This window comes from Parus major, chromosome 2, assembly GCF_001522545.3.
Source record: "Parus major isolate Abel chromosome 2, Parus_major1.1, whole genome shotgun sequence".
In the NCBI taxonomy this organism is placed as follows: domain Eukaryota; kingdom Metazoa; phylum Chordata; class Aves; order Passeriformes; family Paridae; genus Parus; species Parus major.
Window position 1 is genome coordinate 17980105 of NC_031769.1, and position 15428 is coordinate 17995532.

The 15428-nt window shown below is 33.8% G+C and overlaps 1 protein-coding gene across 1 annotated transcript in view; it reads left to right on the forward strand.

Moving 5' to 3' along the window:
* The window catches only part of DNAJC1 (DnaJ heat shock protein family (Hsp40) member C1), a 108256-nt gene that overhangs the window by 42560 nt on the left and 50268 nt on the right, over positions 1-15428 (forward strand). Inside the window, exons 4-7 of the mRNA XM_015615174.1 lie at positions 2156-2321; positions 3203-3300; positions 4392-4485; positions 13924-14014. Of these exons, the coding sequence (XP_015470660.1) occupies positions 2156-2321; positions 3203-3300; positions 4392-4485; positions 13924-14014 (449 nt within the window). The remainder of the gene's footprint in view (positions 1-2155; positions 2322-3202; positions 3301-4391; positions 4486-13923; positions 14015-15428) is intronic.

A 15428-nucleotide genomic window follows, 5' to 3' on the forward strand; every position in this document is an offset into this window, starting at 1 on the left:
ATTGATAGTAAAATCAATAGAGCATTGATTCTGAGACTTAATCCGTGGAGACTGTTGTTCAGAACAGCGGACATAGCCTAGTAAATACCAAGTGCTGTTTAAAGCACTTAATGCAAGAGGCTCTGCTGTCTTCATTTCTTTTTTCTTAACTGATAATTCATAATAGAACATGGCTGCTAAATGTTAGTTTGAAATCTTGGTTTATATGTTACTGTATTGTTACCATCAGCATATGTGGACTTTATTCAATCACTAGTCACTTTTTCAGTACATCAATTAACAATCCTTAGTATATAAGAAAGCAGTTGCTTAATAAATGTATATTAGTATCAAATTAGATTGTACATGTATTTCTCTGAAGATTTCAAAGGAAGAACATCTTATGTAAAATCTTATCAACCTAATTTGTTTTAAAGATGGTTCTGTTTCTAAAATATTCTCTTCTATTATCACTAAAATCTTAATATTTTTTAAAGGCTAAAACTTCTACTTATTTCTTAAACAAAAGTTAAGTAGGAAGTTTATTTTTAAAATAAGAAGCTATTTTTCTGAACAGAGTTTGTATTAAGGTATCAGTAGTTAATTTGTTCTGAATTACTGGGAAAAGAAAAACGTTACTAGTTCAAATTTTACAATAATAGATGTTTAACATAGTATTTTCGTAGTTGTAATAGAAGATAGAATTTTGTAATATGAATTTTACTTCTGGTATCATTCAGAACCTAGCAGAATCCTGAGGTGTTAAATCTTTTATACAGACATAATGGTGCCAACTTGAACAAATGTTTTATCAGAAGTTAGCTTTTCAGATATGCACTATATTAAGGTATATTTTTTAATTGAAAACCACTGCTTCTTTTTCAGCTTAAAATGAATTTGCTTGTGGAAATTTATTTTTTTTTTAGTATATCTCCAAGGTATCAATTTAATAACTATCAAAGTAGCTAGTGCAGTTGTTGCATTTAAATTGATTTACATGTCAAGACTGGCAGTTTAGCAGCTGCGCTATTATTCCTGGATTGGTCAATTTACTTGAGAAAAACCTACTACTGAGTTCTACTGACCTGCATGACAATATAGGCCCTATTTCTATTCCTGTAATTAGGCCTGCGACTAACTCAGAATATTTTTAATTAAAATATTTTGGTCAATGTGTTGCACCAAATTAGGCCTTTCAGTGCAGATTTAATTCTGGAAATGGTGTGATTAGAATATGTAATGAGTTGTGTTCAATTTAAGATTAACAGGTTGTGCATCTTGAACATACAGGTTTTTGAGTTTAGTGTAGAGATTTTTTGTTTAAAACTTTACTCTGAAAAGTTAATTTTAAAAAATCTGGTTTACATGTCTGTGGTTTGTTTATTTTTAAATTAATCAAATACTGTAAATAAAAGACCACAGAAAAACTAAGATATTTCAGAATATTTGTATGAAGGAAAAGGGATTGTCATAAAATAGTATCTGTACAGTTGGTAGGGTTAGAAATTTAGCAGTTTTAAAATAGATTGATTTTGAAGACAGTGTTTCACATAGAAAATCAAAAACTAGTGAACTTTGTTTTCAAACATCAATATCAAGCCTCTAATTGAAACTCTTATCTTACAAAGAAGGTATGATAAGTCTGGCATGTTTTTACCTAAGGGATTTTGTGGTACTAAAGGACAAAAACCAAAAACAGAGATACCTCTCCCTTCTCCAAGCACTTGCGCATTTAATTTGTAGAAGAAAAAAGGGTTTGTAGTGTTTGAGACATTTGTTCTTGGCTACCTATTTAGTTGTTTGTGGGTTTTACTTACTTTGATCATGGAGACCTGCCCACTGGTTACTGAGCACATAGAATGGTAGAACACATGGACGTTTCTGGAAGTCTCTTACTGCAGAAGTGAATGAACTTGGAGGGGGAGGGGGGTGAGTGTTGCAGGAGCATTTGAATTTTTTTTTCCCTGCCCCAGTGTTTGAAGCCTGTTTGTTTCCACATGCAAGCCTATCTGCTGACAAAACAAGGCATTGCTCTCTAAAAAAAAATAAATTACTAAATGATCTTTTGTGTGTATTATTCAAGCACTCTGTGGATTATCTTTTGTTTTATAATTGGATAGTTTGGCTTATTTCATTTTTAGCTCTCCATGAAAGCCTGTTATGTTTGCTACTGTAGGTATGATGATATTCTAATCAATGGACTACCAGATTGGCGACAGCCTGTGTTCTACTACAGGCGGGTGAGAAAAATGAGCAATGCTGAGCTGGCATTACTCTTGTTCATTATACTCACAGTGGGTCATTATGCTGTGGTTTGGTCAATCTACCTGGAAAAACAGCTGGTAAGTATTGGTAATAAATCAAACTTGCTTCAATTATTAGTACCAAATTTCCTGTAGAAGTTTGCGTATTATAGAGATCTCTGCCACTTCTCCTGGCTTGAATTTGGATTTTTCATATTTTAAAATGATTATATTTAAAATTATGATAATTACAGAATGAGTTATTCAGCATCTCAGAAATAGTAATCTAAAAAACACCTAATTTTTCTAGAATTGGTAATAAACTGCAAGAGCTGGTCCTGGGCTTTTAGCTGGAAAGAAGAAGAGAAAAAGTATCATTTGTTGATGAAGAATCATATGCTACTGTAGTCATATCTAGGGTTTAAAAATAATCAGGTTTTATTTGTTTAAAAGTCATACTTGCTTTGCCTTTGTTCTAATCTAAATGCTTTTTAGGTTTGGGTTTTTCTTAACAGGGTGGGAATTGGTAAGCAGTATAAATTACATTATTTTTTGATATATTTTTTTGATATTTTTTTTTGTCATAAAAGTCTGTTGCACTTAGTAGACTAAGAAAAAAACTAAGCATAACTTGAAAAATATTCATACATTAGCATCTATTTACTTTTTTTTTTATTTTCCACTGCATTATTGAAGTTGATGAATGAGAAAGAGGCAAGTTGAATGCTTTCTCCTCTTAGAAAACTTTGATTGCTATGGAGATACACATGAGTGACAGAACTGGACTTCATGTGTGTTTAAAGACTGGATACCATGGCAACAGTTATTGTTAAGATAGATCATTTTACTTAATCATGTAGGACCCCAGAAACATTTGCATAAATGCTACTCTACTGTTTACCCTTCACAGAAGAGTCCCAGTAACATTTGTGGTTTACATGCTAATGATAACCTGTAACCGTAGTTCTTTCTACATCAAGGATGAACTGCTTAGCAGAAAAAAGAGGGAGAAGAAGAAAAAAACAGGCGGTAGGAGTACAGATGAAGCCAAACTTGCTGCTCTCGACAAAAACGAAAGGTGGGAAAGAGCTCTCTTGTTTTCTGCATTTTAAAACATTCTTTCAGCTGCTGATTTACTTCTCTCATTTTCTTTTTGCATCTTTGAAATACTCTGTGAGAAAAATAACTGTATTTGTAGTAAAAGCCATTGCAGATATAAAGTGCTAGTGTAGATGTGTTTTCAGGTTTGGATTTATAAATAAACATGCGGTGTTTATTCACCAGATCAATAATCACGGAAAGATGAAGGCTGAATTAAAGGCATCTGTCTCATAAAAGAGTATTATTTCTACCTAAGTTGAAATTTCTAATTTCTAATCTAAGTCGATTTTAGAAGATTTTAGAACTTTTTCCCTCTTTAGGGGTTTTTGCCTTTGATTACAGTAAACAAATTTCAATTTATTTGAGCTTTAATTTATTGCTCTTCAAGCAAGGAGTTTTTATGGGGTTTTAATATTTGTCTGATTAAATGCTTTTTATCTGATTAACTTAAAAATCAGCATGTTGGTAAGGGCTTCTAACACATTGTTTGTCAAGGAACACATAGGGAAATAGTGACTTTCAGTACACTCCAGAAGATACCACTATTTCTTCTATTGATTCATAGAAAGAAATAAAAGGTTTAAATAGTTCACACAGCAGGGGCATGAACTGGATCAATGAGGGATGGAGATCAGAGACCATTCTGCCTGTCGTCTTTCCTGATGACATCAGTGAGCAACGCTCCAGTGAACTGCAAATGACATTAATTTTTATGTATTGTTTTGTTTATGCTACAGTCTTCATATCTGGTTGTCAGCACTTGAGAACACTTGGCTGAGGCTTGAGTGGTTTTTTGGTTTGTTTTTTTATTTAAACTAAAGTGATTATGTGGCTTATGAATTTATTTTCTGTAAGAAAAGTCCTTTTAGGAGATCAAAATACAGAAATTATTAGAAGTTAGCTGTTACATATTTTGAATTAGATGTTTTAAATGGATGTTTATTAATATGTAGTTAGACATTTTTATGGGAGTTGACAAGTGCTTATCATCTTAAAGGATAATGGGAAAGTTCTGGCTTTGAGATTGTGTGGCAATAATGAAAAACCTACAATTTCATTTGACTGCAGGGTACTGGACAAACCACAATGGCATGATTTACTTCCGTGCAAGCTGGGAATATGGTTCTGTCTCACAGTCAAAGCTTTACCTCAGTTATTTCAGGTAACAGTAATGATGTTAAATTGTGTTACTTAATTTTTCTTGATGGTGTTATTATGCATAATCAGATGTGTAGAACTTGTTCTTAATCAATTTTTTGGCTCAAACACATAGCATATATATATATGTATATATAAAGAGATTACTCTTTGGAGGCAAATTTGATGTCATAAATTCATGGAAATATGAATGTATTTTAAATGCATAATCTTAATGAGCTAGGAAAGCAGTTTCTGTTAGACAAAACTACAAGAATAAATGATGGGAGAGGGGTGATACATATCCATCTAATTAAGAATAGCAATATTTTTAAAGTGATGTTAACAAAAGTACTTTAATCTCAAATCAGCAAATACTGTACTTTCATAGCAAATTTTAATATGCCATTTAAATTTGGGGTAACATTAAAATTACTTTTTATGATGGAATTTCTTTAATTCACTGGATAACGATACAAATTGATACCTAAAGTTGCTGAGGTAAAGTAACAAAGGTATAGTTGTAATTTACAAACATCAATGTGGCAGGCTTGCTCACAGTTATTGTGTTTTAATATAATATTATAAACTGTAAAATCCAGCTGCTATTCAGCCAATGAAGTACTGTCAGATCAGTTAGCAGAAAACCTTTTTAAATTCACCTGCTCTTTCTTTGCATCTTCCTTAAATAGACTGTTTGTTTAATACCTTTGTCACTGGTAATAGGGATCAGGCAATGTGAGGTGGATTTTTCTTTGCTTTAAAAAAAATGTTGAGTGTTAATTTAAAAGTATAAGTAGTAGAAATGGCATCAGTGTTTGAATTTTATCTGTGTTGAAACTTGAAAAAGACTATAGGTATAATTCCTACTCTCTTACTTAAATCCTTGTAAGAGTTATAAATGCAATAATGCCTGGGCTTCCAGCATCCACTTTTATAGCTTTTAACTTTTCCTACAAACAGAGGCAAAAATTAATCTCTTGCTCTGTTAAAATTTTCATTAGCATTTTGGAGCTGTTTTATTAAAAAAACATTTCTTTTTGCACATTCGTAAAGCAAGTTGGTTATGCTTAATCAACTGTTGTGTCCAAATTAAGCTTTGGTGTTCATTTCTCATCAAGGTGAGTCAGATAGAAAATAATTAATGTCAGCAAACTCCGTTGCTGCATTTTTGAAATTTTATTCATAATTATAGTACTTTTCCTTTTGCTTTAATTGCAAAATTTTTAAAAATCACACAACGCAGTAACATCAGTTAATAATTTAAATTTAGGACTTCTTATGGGCTTTTTATAATTTTTATGATATTAAGATAGTGTTATGTCAGTATAACAGGTTTCAGGTTTGCTGTTCAAAAAGCAGCTCCTATGCCTGTCAGAATTGTTAGGAAAAAAATACAACAAAAACAATGTTTCATGCTGTGTAGAACTTAGCCTTTGTTTGGATTCCTAATCCATTTAATTAATAGTACTAGAAAAAGAGCTGTCCAGTAACTCTTAGAAAATTGGAGACCAAGCAGGGTTTGGTGTCAGGGGAAGCATATTGTAGAGGAATTCAGAGCAGGAAGTCTTTGAAGCAAAGAGGAATGAAAGAGATAGAGGTTCTAGAGTAAATCGGCCCATACATAAATGACACTACTGCTTTACTGCAGGGTGTTTTATTGTTGTTGAACATGACCCACTAGTTACATGAGTTAAAATGCAATAAACCATAAATAATCTTCAATGTTAAAACTATTCAGGACTTCAGATGACAGAAATAAATTATTGTAGCTTATTATTTGTTAACAATACTTAGTATCACCTCTTCTGAAGAGCAAAAGAACAGCAGTTGACCTCATGCTGGAGCTATGTTCTGAAATGACAGCTGAAATGATAACCTGGTATGTTGTAACTACCTTGACAGAGAGGCCCCTGGGTTCTTTTGATTTTGATGTATATTTAACATTTTGGCAAGATCTGCCTTAATGACCAACATGGAGAAAAAAGTTATCTGTACTTGTAAGATCACACCCTGGTACAGAGGTCCTGTTTTAAATCTCAGTGCTTTTTTTCTTCAGTAATACACAGGCTTGAGATTTCAGAATACTTCATGCTTTGATGTAAATAAAACCACTAAGGCAGAAGATGAAGGATCCTATAGATAGTGAGTAGTGTTACATGTCATATTGCAAGTCATCCGAATGGATGCTACAGATTTTAATTGTTTATTGTTTTAATCTAAATTATTTCTCCAGTCATTTAAAGAGCCAACAAATTGTTTTCAAAATCTGTCGTTCAGCTGCAACTAATCCAATTGTAGATGAAAAATGCATCCATATTTAAAAGAACCATGTTTGGGACAGGAAGGGGGAAGTGTTAGCAATGCTTTTAACTGAATGTTGCTCTGCCATTGAGTTTTTCGAAGCCCTGCCAGTAAAACAACTGAACTGTTTCCTCAAACTAATGAAGCAGAAGCACCTGCCTGTAATAGACACATGTTCTTCCTCAGAGGAGACTGCAATAAAAACCCCTGAAAGAAATCAAACATAACAGCATAACAACAATATCAACAAATAAAACTTTTTAGCCCTTCTTATACTGATTTTTTTTTACCTAGCATCCATCTTTCCCCCATTAGTTAATGTGAATATTCTTCTTGCAACAGCTGTGTCTGAGAATTCAGGTTGCCGAGCTTCTGCTCATGCCTGGCTCTCATTTATCCAATTGAATGTCTTTCTCCTATTTCCCTTCCTCCTTCAAAATGTCAGATTTCAGAAGGAGGCACTTAAAATAATTAAGGTGGGCCTTCACTAAAGAAAAATGCTTTGTTTGTATGCCCTTGTGATGGCCTATGCCATTTTATTGTAGCCTGCATTTTATGTCAAGAAACTGGAAGAAAAATGTGTAAGAGGAAGATGAGAGAAACTAAGAAAATGAATAGGTTTTTTAAACTCTTGACAATTGTATTTTGAGAGAAACTGTACAGGCTTTTTTATCCATACATTGAGTTTAGTTAAATTTAGGAGTGAAAACAGCATTTTTAAGTTTGTTCAAAGCAGTAAAGGAAGAAATAATACATAAAATGTATCATAAATCAAATATGTGTGCTGTGAAGGAAACATTAAGTGGAGTGTAAATTACATTGCCTATTACCAAGTTTAATTCTTGTAATGTAGGATAAGAAAAAAATAGCAAAAGAATGAAGATTGTTTCTAAGGCCATTTTAGTTAATGCTTTCATGAAAATGACCTGGAAAAAGGCAATGTATTTAAAAAAAAAGGCGGGGGGGGAAAGAATCCCCAAAAACTCAGTTAAAATGCTTATTGAAACTAAAATATCTTCTTAGAATGAAATAAACTGGCTACATGTAGTGTGCAAGAATTTCAGTTCAAATTGTGTATGCAACACAGAATAGACAGTTGTGTTAAGTGTACTTATGTTTTGGGGGAGAGCTGCTGTAAGTTAATTTCAGTTTATTCCAAAACCACCTGACTAGAGGGTGGGCTTTTTTGGATGCACAAACATATAACTTAAGAAAAGTGGTCTTTTTGAAAAATGTTTTTAATTATTCTTCACATCTTTTTTCCTTCAGAAAACAGAAGATAGGTATGTTTCTTAGTGGTCCTGTCAACTTTTCCTCCACACTGATGTGGTGAAGTTCAGGACTGAATGTCTTTAATCTTACACCAATTGAATTATGAGCTTGCTGTTGTCCTGTGGGTAATGGAGCAGAAAGCATTTTTGTTTGTTTTGGACAGAAATGGTTTCTTGTTAAGAAAATAAAGTTTCCTTCTTCTATCTGTAATCCTGTAGGTGTAGAGCATACACCCTTGCAGTGAGCTGTTGGGAGAGCTGGTGGCTCACCAGTAATGAGAATGCAGTTAGAGCTCAGTACATAGTTGCACTGGGTATAACCTTGTGAGATTATCAACAAAGCTTTCAATTACAATTGAAACTTCTGTTTATAAAGACCTTTTTGTAGCACAAAGTGAATTAAAACAAAAAAGCCAGTAATTTATTTTTATGTAGACTACCAGATGGTAATTACTGTAGCTGATTTAGTAGTCTGGAATAGATTCAAACTAGTGACCCAGAGGTGTTTAATTTCTTGGCATTTTTTCCTCAGGTTTTCTTTTAATCCATGATCACAATTCAACACCTGTTTAGAGATGGTTCAGCTTTTGGCCTTAAACGGATTGGCAATGTGTCATTAAACTCAAGAGGCTTTGCCAGCAGGGCATCTCCTTTGGCAGGTTAGCTTCCAAGAAAGATTTGATTAGGTCAGCAAATGTATTTGTGTGTTGTTTCTGTCTTCAAATGTGACTTTATATAAAATTGTGTGAGATTAAAACAAAATTTATTGCATTTAATAACATATGCCTTAAAAATATTAAGAAAAAAAAAGGATTTATTCAAGTCAGTAAGGTTAAATATCGCTCAATTTCCCAGCTTTACAGGGTTTTGAGGGTTTTGACATGTTCCAATTTACTGTATAGCACCAATGTTGGTATAATTTGTGAGGAGGGAGCAATTGCAGGATGTGTGGCACAAGTGATTGCCCATTTGCTCTGTTTCTTGCTATTCCGCAGCTGTTGGGAGCACCAAAGTAAGGATGAAGCTCTTGACCCTGAGGTCAATTAGAAGCTTAGAAGCAGGTCAGAGGAGAGGGGATGGTAAAACAAGTATTCTGGGTGTATGCAAGTGAGCAAAAATAATTTGTGTCTAACTGGGTACTCCTTGAGGCTGTGGAGGAAAAATGTGCTGCAAAAATAGTAGAAGTTTTAAATAAATGTAAGACAGTAAAGAAATTTGCTTTTAATTGTCTGCTGTGCTGTGGCAGCTTCTTTATATCCCTTACTGTAAGTCGACACGTCCTACCACATGAGTGTAACTCGTGTGTATGAGGCAATGCTGGCTCTCAGTTATTGCTACTGGTCTGCTCGGTGAGAGGCTTCATGGGGTGTGAAGTGGGTCCTAGAGAGGCCTTGCAGCGCAGACCTCTGTTTCCCCTTCTGGCTGCCTTTGTCTCACCACTGGGCACATGGAATTCCCTGCAGAGACTGCAGTGGCACAGCCAGCTGCTGGTCGCATGGTGCACTGAGCCTTGGGAACCACGCCACAACTGCCCACGGGCTGTACACAGCTGAAGAGCCCCCCCACACCTGGGATTGTTCCACAGGCAAAGCACAATTTTTTTATTATCAAGGAGGAAGTAATGTAATTCCTATTTGTTTACTAGGTTGCCTTTGGGCAAAGAGGTAAAAATGCCAAAGAGAAGTATAATGTTCAACTCTTTTTAAAACGTTATTTCGTACCATAACGCATTGATATCACTAGTTCAGAATCCTATCCAAAGAGTATTTTTGCTGTGGTGTAATGGCTGGAAATTTTATTGCATAGAAATAGCAAATTGAAGGTCAGCTGGTAGAGTAAATTTAATTTAACTCCTTTTTTTCTCTCTTTTTAATATAAATTGCATACAATAATACTGTGCTCAAAAAGACAAAAAAATTGGTTCAACAGCTCCCTAAAAGTATTTATTTTTTGATGTAATTAAAATTATTCCAAAGAAAAGTATTTCAGTATAATGATTTTAAGTATGCTTGTGAGAAAGTTTTCAATTAACAGTGAATTTTGTTTGTGTCAATCCCTTACCCAGAGAACAAAAATGTGAGCTGTTTCTATCACAAAATCTGAAATGAAGATTCTCATACAGCAAGTTGTTTCAAGCTGTTTGCTTTCTTTCTCCTAATCTCCCATTTCTTTTGAGGTAGACCAGAAAGCCAGGAAGATTTAAAGTAAATTTACTGGAGGGAAAAATAACTGAATAACGAAAACCTAAAAACCACAAAGCAAACAAACCAACAAAGACTCATCACCCTCCCCAAAAATCCAGGAGAAGCCAAAATGACTGAGTCTTACTCAGAACAGAAGTTTTTACTTCTACAATTAGTACAGTTTGAATAAATGCTGTATCTCTTGATATAAAAGCAACAAACAAAAAACACCTAAAACCCCAAGCAAGACCTCAAACCCTAAAACAAATGAAAGAAACTCTTGAAAGTTCAGTATAAGGAATTTCTGTATTTCTGCATAACTCAGGCTCAGCTTTGTCTGGGCAATCTCAATTTAACAACATGAGATGATACTGATATAAAGAAAGGAACTATATTTTCAAGAATCTTTCAATATTCTTCATTCTTTGTGATTAAATATGAGGGTAATCACAGGATTTTCCTATACATGTCAGTTTAAATATAATTTAGATATACTAATAGCAGAATTTTGCATTTCCAATACATTCTTTTTTTCATTCTGCTCCTTTTTGGAAAGTATATATTTGAATTTATAGTATAAAAATCAGCATATATCAGCCCTCTACTTTATTCTTTATGCTTAACTAATTGTATGCTATACTGCTTTAATGGTGAGAAGAAATACTATATTAGTTCTGATGTTTTTTTGAAAACTTCTTAAACTCCTGCAAATGAGAACATATTTCTGATTAGGTGAGGTGGAATTTTAGTTAGAATTGTTCCAAGCTTTGTATTTGTGTCTTTTTTCTCTGTATCTTTCCACCCCACAAGTACAGAAATACTGCTTTTCTTATGTCTTTTACCTCTTGAAGGTGAAGTGTACATTAAGGATAAAATGTTGATGTTTTGAGCTGTAAAATCGTTACTGAATCATGGGGGAAGGAGCATTAGATTGGAAGAGACTATATCTGTATTGTCAGTTTCTTTAGTGCCCTAAAATTCTTGTATTGAGACAAAATGACTGCTTAAATTTATCACTTTGGAAAAGTAAAAAATCTGAGCATAAAACTATTTTAAGATACTTACACTACCAGAACTGAATATTCTTGAAAATAAATATTCCTGTTGAGACTGATTGAAAGCTAATGAAGAATAAATTGAAAGGGGCTTGTTTACATTAAGGCAGAAGTTTTCTTCAAAGGACTTCCTATGTTCAATGGTTTTCCAGTGTTTTTTCATTTTGACCTATAAAGTCTAATACACATAAAATTTGTGTCTGTGGATTAAAGTCTTTACTCAGGTATGCCTTTTAATTTTTCTTTACAACCTGTAGAGCCATTCTTATTTTTTGTGGGAAGGATTTGATTTTCAAATCTTAAAAATCTATTCTGAGTAAAGCTTTTTGTTGTTTTGGGTTTTTTCTTTGCTTTTCTTTATATGTATACATTTGTGTATGCTTCAAATTGTACCGTTTCCCCTTTTTTGTTATTATGGTACTAGCCATAATAATCTTACTGATAAAAAACTGATGCTGCCTTTGTTACCTGCATATTACTCCATTTGTAGTGATAATCCATTCTATATCTATAAAGCAACAATACTACCAAATTTCATTTACGTGCTTCTGACTAGTATTCTTTGTTGTTCAGCTATTGTGTCTCATTTTCATCTGAGCCACATTTCCAATTGTTCTGTGATTGACGTGCTGGAGAGATTGACAGTTACCCCCTAGTGCCTGCTGTCTGGAGATCCCACAAGCAATAATGGATTTTACACCAGAATTTAGCATCAAATATTGGCTTTCAGTGTCAAATGGGTTAAATTTAAATGCCAGTTAATTGTAGCCATTTTGAAATCATAGCCTTAAACAAAAGCATTTTTTGGATATCTGTAAGTCTGAGTCTTGTGTATGCCACACAACCCAAAGGTTTCAAACTCAGCAGAAGTGAACTATTGCTTTTATGGCTGTTTCTGTTTCTTACTTTTGCAAGTAGGCCAAACCTTGAGAGTCTAAGGAAAGTTTCCAGTGTGGTAGGGAATTCTTATTTCAGGTAAACCAAAAAGAGAACCAGTGCTCATCCTAATTTTGTAATTCAAGTATGTCTCCTCAAAACCTACGTATCTGCTGTTAATACTAGTCCTCCTGTAACTACACCTTTTTTTTTAGCCACAACTCTACTTAAAGAAACCCCTCTTCCCCAATCCTAAAATTATTAACATGTGAGATGCTCTCTTCTGTTATGTTTCAGAAGCAAAAAGTTATGTAAACCCTTTAAAATTACTTTTGTGTGCAGAGATTTCCTACATAAGACTTGCAAAAAAACCCCAACTTTCTATTTCCTGTACCCAATTAAAAAAATAATAAAAAAAGACAGTAAGAAGAGGTGTTTTGGAAGGAGGTGGAACTTTACTGATCTTCTGTGGAATTTATCAGAGTTGTTCTTCAGGCATGCTGATCTGTATCTATGAGATGTCTCCAAACCACTACAAAGTTCTGCTCAGAGCTTGGTCACTATTCTTGCCCTATGCTTCCAACCTCCTTCAATTAGATTTGAAAAGGTAGATGCAGGTGTAACATGAAGAACAACTGTTGTATATTTGCAGGGAAAATGGGATGATTTTTACCCTACCATTAGAGTCGGCAATAATGACTGCTCAGATTTTTCTTTTCAAGATTTCTTAAGGTGTCTTATTTCATGTTGATGATACTAGGTTTTGTTCAAATATAGGTGAAGCTATAAAAAATATTTACTACCATTTTACAATACATTTTGCATTCAAATTTAAGTTACCCTTTATCTGTAAAAAGCAGTACTGTTAGTGTAATAACACCAAAAAGTGTTTTTGGGTAGAAAGATCTCAGATTAGGTCTATCTAATACTGTAATTAATTTTTATGTAATACAATAAACATTCTGCATGCTTGATAATGATAAATAACAGTTTCTCTATTTCAGCATTTCTATTATGGATTCCTTATTTTTGAATGAGTACAGAAATCCCTTAAACTGATGAGAGTAAGAGGACTCTCCATATTTCTTACTTCAGCAATCTGATAGTTCATATTGTAAAGACTTCAAGGGTAGTCTATAACTACTCATTCATCAGATTTTGGAAAGGTGTACTTTATTGTGGTGCATGTGTGCCAGGACTTCTAGTTTTATGTGTACATTTGCTTTATAGATTGCTGATTAGAATCTAATCCTTGGAGAAAAAAAAGTGTATTTCCAACACATTAATGGCAATGTAGAAGTTGGTTGGAAAAAAAAAAAAAGGAGGGGGGGAACAAGCTGGCACATGCATTTAATGTTACCTTAATGAGTTCACATTAAGGTGATTGCTGCCTAGCATTTAGTTGCCTTTGTTTGCCCCTGTACACACCACTCTAATGAAAAACATCTCTTTTTCTCTTGAACTTCCGGATTGCTGATTTGAGCAAAGTGCATGCATGGTCTCTACAAAGCTGTAGGTAGTTTCTCTAATCATTTTGCTTTTCAGGTTGTCAATGAGCATCGTAGTCTATATTATCAACGCTATTACATTTGAGCCTTTATTACACAAATTCTCTGTTTTAGACTAAAAATTGCTGTTACTCAAGGGAGCAAATATATCTTAATTTTTTTCCTTTTGTTTTTTTTTTGTGAGGTTAAGTGAGAACTTAAAACAGAGCCTTTGCAATTACTTGTTTGTATAAGGATGCTAATGCCATTGCAACATTTTCTTAAAGGATGCCAGACAATTATATATAGAATATAAAGAAACAAAAATGAAGGCGAAAGAAGATGCCCTGGCTAAGGCTGAACTTGAAACACTTCAGAGTGAGTTTTTACCACTGTCTTAATAAACAAACATGTAATACAATATACCTTCTACATAGGATGTATATGAACGAACGTTTTTCTAATCTTCTAAAATATGTGCTTTATATATTTCTCTACTGCTATTAAATTTAAATAAGCCATTAATTTCATGGCTAATTTTGCAGTAGAATGCTGGTTTGTTCCTATTGAAGCATACAACTCAGGTGATCAGCTGGATTGTAGCAAGAACAACATACCTTGCTAGAAATATTGCTTTACGGGAGGGGAAGATCTCAAATGTACTCTGCATTTTCAGAAATGACCTCTTGGGTTTTTGAGCATTTGTATTCTCATTGTTTGTAAATATTTTTTTTTTTAAAGAATATGTTTAATAATTCTTTTGTGCATATTAAGTTGTTTTTTTGTGATAGAAAGTGACAATAATTTGAATTTCCAAAAGCATGGATGCAGACTTCAGAGATGGACTATTGTTGAAAGAAATGCTTTAAAGTTTTTATACTTTTATAAAAGACCAGAGAAGGCAATTAACACTTCCTTTAGTAAAGTATTCAGAATAATTATAGGTGACTTTTCCTTTTTTCCTTCAGTTACTTGCTTTTGAAAGTGATTAAACCTACCCTCTTCTGAAGACAATTTTAAGAGTTTTCTGTCTGTGTTTGTATGTGCATGCTTGCTTTATTTACTGTACTTAAGTGCATGCTTTTAAGTTCCTTTATTCTGACAAGTGCATTGAGTGCTTTGTGATAATTTACTAGCTTGGAGTAAGCATAAGCCTTTAGGTACTTAAAATACAGCTGCATTATTTATATTTACAAAATAGCTTAATTTTGTAAAATCAGCAAAGAGATCCAGTTCCAGCAATAATTCTCAACTTATCTGTAGCTGAATCTAGTTTGGGAGAATGGATAACATTCAGCATCTCAGTGAGCAGCATGGACTCCAGCCAAATCTAGCAAAATAGTGCATTTAATGCTTGTTAGGAAGGCCTGCCATTATGTTTGAGATACCTACCACAAAATGGGCCCTTGAAAAAGGTCTTGACTCAAGTTATTAAAAACTTGTTAAATTGTCAGATAATAATGTGTTTGCATTGTTCAAAATTGCTGGCATGCATTCCTCATTGAAATCTGTGAACTACTGTTTTAAAAGGACTAGTTTTTGAAAACAGAAGTGCAAATGAAATTATAGTTATTAAAATCATAGTGTGCACATTCGTGTGTGTCACCGAAAGGCCATGTGTAAACTTCTAAGTATTTCACCACTGCCAGGTATGTTGTGAGAGTAACTTTTTTGTTGTTATCTCCAGCAGCAGTGCACACCCCTGAGAGGTACAAGACTGGTGAGTTTGGCCTTCCAGGTCACCCCTGACCTCTCACAGAAGCACCACCCTGTCCCCTGTCACTGCTGGGTG